General features: G+C 43.1%; 3 protein-coding genes across 3 annotated transcripts in view; 1 reads left to right on the top strand and 2 right to left on the bottom strand.

The window, feature by feature from the left end:
- Positions 1-15: 15 nt before the first annotated feature.
- Positions 16-578, bottom strand: CSUI_006780 (uncharacterized protein; the record flags this gene model as incomplete). Its single annotated transcript, XM_068066933.1, has 1 exon — positions 16-578. A coding segment is annotated over one exon (561 nt), but the record flags the coding sequence as incomplete, so codon positions are not given.
- Positions 579-641: 63 nt separating this feature from the next.
- On the top strand, positions 642-3,696 carry CSUI_006779 (uncharacterized protein). The gene has a single exon (XM_068066932.1). The coding sequence runs from the start codon at positions 1,095-1,097 to the stop codon at positions 1,308-1,310; it is 216 nt and encodes a 71-aa protein (XP_067921091.1). The 5' UTR covers positions 642-1,094; the 3' UTR covers positions 1,311-3,696.
- Positions 1,790-6,748, bottom strand: part of CSUI_006778 (beta-glucanase) — a 9,149-nt gene continuing 4,190 nt past the window's right edge. The window contains exons 3-5 of the mRNA XM_068066931.1: positions 5,702-6,419; positions 4,366-4,784; positions 1,790-3,696 (exon numbers count right to left, since the gene is read on the bottom strand). Of these exons, the coding sequence (XP_067921090.1) occupies positions 3,667-3,696; positions 4,366-4,784; positions 5,702-6,419 (1,167 nt within the window). The 3' untranslated portion in view covers positions 1,790-3,666. The remainder of the gene's footprint in view (positions 3,697-4,365; positions 4,785-5,701; positions 6,420-6,748) is intronic.

Below are 6,748 nucleotides of genomic sequence, written 5' to 3'. Positions count from 1 at the left end.
AAGAAAATCCGAAGAGAAGAAAACTCGGAGAAGAGGAAGAAGGAGATGATAGAAAGAAAGAGAGAGAAGGGGGAGGAGATGGAAACGAGAGGGAAAGAGACGACTGTCGTCTTATCTAGCGGAAGAAGAGCTGACGGAAAGAAACAAAAGAAGGAGAGAAGAAAGGAGGAGAGCGCGGTCAGCAACCGATCGATAAGGAAGGAAGAAGACGAAGGAGTGAATAGCGGATGGGGATGTGTTGGGGGGAGATTTTTCCTCTCTCTTTCCTTGAGAGAGATCGAAGAGATGAGGAGCTCACGATGAGAAAAGGCAGAAAGAGAAAGAAAGAGGAAGAAACAAAAACGAAGAAGGCAACGGCTGGTAGAACTGAAGAAAAGAAATAGGAAGATGAGAGATAGAACGAAAAGACGACGGCGAGAGAGAGAGAAAGAGAAAGAAAAGAAGAAAGAAACTTGAAGAGTGTGAGAGGCGAAGGGAAGGAAGAGAAGCAGGATAAGAAGAGGTGAAGAAAAGAAATTTTCTCTTCTTCTCTGTCTTTTCTTCTTTTTTCTTGAGAATCCAATGGATGCGAAGACTCCTTCACGGATGGAAGCTCTTCTCTCCCCCCTTTTTTAACTCTCCTCTTTCTCCCTCTCGAACAAGGAACGAAGAAAAGTCTTCAGCAGGTGTCATCACCGTCTATAAGCCGAACCTCTCTTTCACTGTATGTGTGCCCTCCCTCCTCGGGCCTCTCACTCGGCCCCTGACTGATAGCTCATTCTCCTTCGCTACGTGAAAAATTTTACTACTAATAGCTGGAAATTCTCTTCTACATGCGATAGGTAGCAAAGTGTAGACATATGTTGATCTTTCTCTCTCTCTCTCGTGGTGTCTATCTGCCTACTTACAGGTGTGTGCATGTCTCCGTCTATGTCTCTTCCTGCTCGTCTACATGTTGTGCATCTCCATTCATTCAGCCGAAAGAGATCAAGAAGAGAGAAGAGAAACGGAAAGAGAAAAGAGAGAGAGAGAAGATACATCTATAAAGGTATGTCTCATCTTTTCTTTCTTTGGCCTTTCTCTTGGATAAGAAGAAGACGTCTTCTTGTTTCTCTATGACTACCGGCGACCATCGAACCTCTCCGTCTTCTTCATGGGACAGGACAGGTAGCGTAGAAACGAAGAAGGGAGAATACAATAGAGAGAAGACGGATAATGGAGTGAAGAAGAAGAGGAAAGAATTGAGTGCGAAGAGAAGAAGAGAGGGGACAAGAATGTGCTTCCCATGTGAGCGAGACCAACAGAGACTATACGGACAGGCGGCCCGCTAACTTGTCTCTACTAGATGAAGAAAAAGCAGAAAAGAGAAGAAAGACGTGTAGAAAGGGAATTCAAACTCGCCTTGTTCTCTACTTTGTAGCCAATTTCTCAGAAGTCTAGGAAGAAAAGAAGACGTTAATGAAGAAGGAAGTCCCTCACCCATCCCTCCCCTCTCTCCCATGCGCTCCCTAGACGTCTATGTACGGACATCTCTTTCCTCCTCGTGTTCGATATAGGTAGATAGATAGATAAATAGATCAAAGATAGACAGATTGAAGATAGCTAGATAGATTCAAGATAAGTAAATAGATAGATAAAGATCGGTCGATCAGTAGATGGAGATGTGTAGAGAGATCTCTTTGGTCTGTGTTTAGATCTATGGATGTGCTCCACTTCTTCCTTCCAGTTCAGTTTGTGTGGGTCTTCAGTCACATTTGGCTGATGCAAGAGAGCAGGGCCCGAAAAGGAAGAAGACTCAGCTCTAATGTGAAGATAAGAGAGAAGATCTAACGACCCAACCCAGCGTGCGTACTGGGGGAGAGACGAAGGAGGAGACAGGAAGAAAAAGAAGAAGAGAGGAAGTTATCTTTCTCTTCTTCTTTTTCTCCTTCGTACATTTTCCTTTCAGGGCCATGGATGGCTGATCCTGTCTTTCGTTCTATAGACAAAGCGATGAGCTTTCTTTACATAGAGTCAGCATTCCTCCTCCTCCTCTACAAGCAAAGCTACTCTTTCGGACTCATCAAGCGTTTGAGAGAGAAGACGAAAGATAAAAGAACACTTTCCCCCCTCTCTATTCTCGGGGTGCAAAATAGAGAACTACCATAGACCTCCCTTCTTACATAAAAGCGAAACTGAACTAATAACAGACGATGAAGTGTACATACACCTCACAAAGTGTGGTCGTTCTATCTGGCAGGTCATCCCCCCGCCGCTATCCATCATTCCTCCTCCTGCTTCTTCTTCTTCTTATGGTTACCCTCCTCTCTCTCTCTCTCTTTAAGACTTCTCAGCCTTTTTCTTTTGGAAGAGAGAGAGGGAGAAAGTACGGACACAAAGAAAAAGAAGAGGAAAGAGAAGAGGGAGAGGAAAGAAAAGAAGACATTTAGGCGACGTTGAGTCTCTTCTTCTTTCTTCACTCATTCTTTTCTTCGTCTCCCTCGCTTCGCTTCTTCTTCGATTCTCTCGCTTCTCTTTCTTTCTCTTTGCATTCTCGTCAGCACGAAGAGAAGAGTCTGCAGCCCCTCCTCTTTATGAAGATATCTCACATATGGATTACATAGCTGACTACAGGAAGCTATTCATCTAAACAGGAGGAGATACTTCTACGTCTATCTGTACATACACCTGATAAACAGCACCGAAGAAGTCTGCAATAACTATGTATACACCTATATGAATCTGCATGAGTAGAGATATGTAAATATGTATGGATAGATATGTATACGAATGTATAGGTATATGCCTATGTATGTCTATGCATGTATAAGTGTGTCTATGTATAGGGCTATATACATATATCTATGTATGTATATATGTGTATGTATATATATATATATATGGATATTGTGGTGTATACATATGAGGGTGGAGAGGAATTAGGAACTTGAGCGAAGGGAAGGGAAATGTCTCAACTGTGTCTCTCTATATTTCTATTGATCTATCTATCTCTCTCTTCTTTTACTTCTTATCTTTAGGGAAAGATACAGCAGAAGAAGCAATCCTGCCGTCCTTCCTTCTTTTCGAAGCCTCCCTATCTTCCTTCTTACCCACACTTTCAGATCTTCTTTGCGTCAAGAGAAAACACAAAGTCCTTTCCTTTCTATGTCCTTCTTTTCTTCCTTTCTTCCTTTCATTCTTGTCTCTCTTTTACGTATTCTCTTTCCTTCGCCCTGGAGAAGAAGACGTTGTCTCTGGAGTGATCGAGAGAGAGACAGGGAGACAGAGATGTTGTCATCCCCCTCCTTCTTGCGCCTTTCTTTTTCTGCTTCGCTCTCTTGACCATTCTCTTTACTTCCTTTATCTTTCTTTCTTTCTCTTTCTTTCTTTCTATCTCTTCTTTTCTCCTTCTCGCTTCGTCTATCTCTCTCTATTTCTTGCTTTTTCTCTTTCCTTCCAACTCTCTTTCTCTACCGTACAGAAGAGTTTGACAGATTCTTCTCTGTATATCTATATGAGAAGAGGCCGGTCTTGTTTCTCCTCTTTTTCTTTCCTCTATCCATCCATCTTTCTTCCTATTACTAGGCCTTCCGATTCTGTGCCTCTATTCTCTATCATCTCCATAAAGAAGACAAAAGCTAATAGTAATTACAGAGTGTAGACAACTCCCCCCCCTCTCCTACTGTTTCTCTTCTTCTCTCGCTCTGTTTAGCATCTCTTTTGGCCTGATACTATTCCCTGCAAGTAGACACATAAAGACACATTCCTTATACAAGAAATTAGGATGATACAAAGAGCGAGACAAGGAACCAAGAAAGGAAGCAGTGAAAAGTGAATGAATGGTAGATAGATAGATAGATCGATTAAAGATAGATAGATAGATTAAAGATAGATAGATTAATGATGGATAGAAGGCAAGCGAGAGATGAACTTTTGATCTTTCTCTGCCTGTGGCTTTATGATAGCTACGGAAGGTGCCCTCTACTCTGGGAGAGAATAAGAGAAGAGACAATTTTTGTCGTCATCGCCAACTCTTCTTTCTACTTCTCTTTCATCTTTCTTTCGATTATTATATATATATATATGTATATATAGTTGATGTTTAGCTATCGTTAGTCTTTCCTTGGACTTTCTCTCTATCATTCTCCAGTCCCTTTACCTCTCTATCTTTCATCTGACTTTAGTCGACCTCTCATAGCTCCCTTGTATCTATCTCTCTCTCTGTGTCTATTTACCTCTCTCTCTCTGCGTCTCCCTCCTATGTGTATCTCTGTCTACCTCCCTGCCTCTCTCTCTGTGTCCCTATCTCTATCTCTCTCTATTTCTCTATCTCTCTGCAATAGGATTGGATTTCCTTGATAGAACGAGAGAGAGAGAAAGAGAGGGGGGGAGGGGTGGTTGACCTACCCACTGAGACGTTTTTCTTCCTCTGAGAGCTTGTATTCCTTTAAGATAGCAGGAGGATCTTGACTGAGCGAAGGAATAGTAAAAGCAGTCATCTATGTTGGCGCAGATACTTCTACATTGTTCAGCGCTATAGATAAATCCTTCAAGGGAGGTCACATCATAGCCATAGTAATCCACGTTGTATTCCTGGCATATAGGTGAAGACATGCCTACGATACGAGCTAAGCTCGCATACAATCGAGACCACCACGTCGCATCATCGATTCCTCCCCCGCCTTGTCCTCCTCCTCCTCCTGGTTGGCTAGCTGTCCTAGTAGTTGTAGGAGGAGGTCTAGTTGTGGTGGTGGTGGTATAGTGAGGAGGAGAAGGAGGAGAAGAGCGACGTGTAGTAGTAGTAGTCGTAGTGTTAGAAGGATCATCTGACGAGGGGTGACCATAGAAGAAAGAAAAGAAAAGAAAAGAAGATGGCGTTGGATGTCTTGGGTAGAGATCTAGTCTAGTCTAGGGTGAGCAGAAAGAACATAAGGGAGATCTTCTACTGTAGGCATGGAGATGAACAAGATACACAGCCAAGATAGATAAACAGATGTATCTATGTATACATATAATGGACATAAGGAGAGAGGCATAAGAAAGAGAGGAGCAGGAGATATGAATTAAAGATAGATAAATAGATACATACATACATACACAGTTACCTACAGATAGATAGATAGATGAGATAGATACGTTAAAGATAGATAAATCAAAGATAGATAAAGAGGTGACGGCTGGAGGATGTGACCATGCATGCAGTCTAATTGGCACAGGGTGGCTTAGCTCATATGATATCTCCTGTCTATGTACACAGCAGTACATGTATATATACGTATAAATTCAAGTGTATGTACAGAGGTCCATATACATATAGAGGTATGTAGTCATGACTACTCTCTTCTTATCTTCTTCATCCGCCCTCCTTTCAGGACTCCTCTCTTTCCTCATCACATCTCTATGTATTTTTTTCTCCACGTCTTTTTCTTTTCTTCTCTCCTTCTTTACATAACTTCTTCTTCGGCTACTCCTCTACTTCGCGTAAATAGCTCATGCATACATACATACATACCGGTCAGTATTTGCATATCCAGATCTATATTTGTACATGCAGATACATATCTGTCATTTCACAGAGCAATAGTGAAACCACGCAGTGTCTTGTTCTACTCATAGCGATACATGGATCTTTCTCGATACATATACGTCTCCATCTCTCTTCCTCTACAGGCGTATATCATCCCAATCCTTTTTCTACCTTCTCCTCCCCTCTCCCCCCCCCCCATCATCATCCCATTCTTACAGCAAGTCTGTTGTTGTGTAGGTACATAGATGTCGGCAAAGTTGACCATCCAGTAGGCATTCTGAAAGCTTGCTGGATTATCTTTAACGAATCGAACGCATGCAGCCTCTCCGTTGCCTCCAGGACAACCACCGCTTTCTGAGTAGTGCGAGCCGGCCCACCCCCCGCAGAAGGTAACGTTAAAGATTAGTCTCTGTCCCCAGAAGTGTTTCTTTCCAGGACAGTTCTGTTTGAGAGGAAAGTAAGCAGCGGGGAGTTTTACCTCTTTCTCCCATCGATCAGGTAGAGGATTCTTTTCTATCAGATCTCGGGGGATTTCATTCCGCTTGAAGTACCACACACGGATATGTTTGTCTCTCTGGAGTTCCATGACAAGAACCCCCCCTCCCTTGACTCGATTAAAGGCGGAGCCAAAGAAAGATTCAATGGATTCGATGGAACAGCCTGTATTATAGGGCGTGGCATACACGTAACAATTGCGAGCTTCCTGGCCTTCCCCGTCGTAAGCCCATGTGCCGGCAAAGAGCGTCTCATCAACGTTGTACATTTCACATCCATCGGAGGTATGAAGAGAAATGCGATCTTTCTGCTGGTTATTCACTCCCTCCAAAATGTCGATCTCCCCGCTCGTAGGCCACGGATTGATGCCTGTCGTCCACAGCGCCGGCCAGGTACCACAGCCTTCGGGCATGTGCTCGAGATCCACTACCCACAAACCCTGCAAGAAGAAGAGGAGGGTGAGGGAAGAAAGAGGGGGGGAGCGAGGAAGAAGATGAAGAGGAGAGAGGACAACGATGAAGAGGAGAGAGAGAAAGAAAAGAAAAGAAGAGAACGAAAGAAAGAAAAAAAGAGAAATGGAAAGGAAGAAAGAGGGAAGATAGATAGGTATGGGTGTGTGTTTGGATAGAGAGAGAGAGAGAGGGGAGGAGGGGAGTGGATGCTTAGAGACTTTTATGTTCTTTACTAAAACAAGGTGTAGACGAGAGAGAAGCTATTCATACGGATGCATGGGGTGTCTTGACATAGAGAGAGAGATGTGTGTCTATA

Source organism: Cystoisospora suis, assembly GCF_002600585.1.
Source record: "Cystoisospora suis strain Wien I chromosome Unknown contig_3482, whole genome shotgun sequence".
NCBI lineage: Eukaryota > Apicomplexa > Conoidasida > Eucoccidiorida > Sarcocystidae > Cystoisospora > Cystoisospora suis.
The sequence above is the reverse complement of the archived record's forward strand: the minus strand, read 5'-3'. Positions and strand labels throughout refer to the sequence as shown.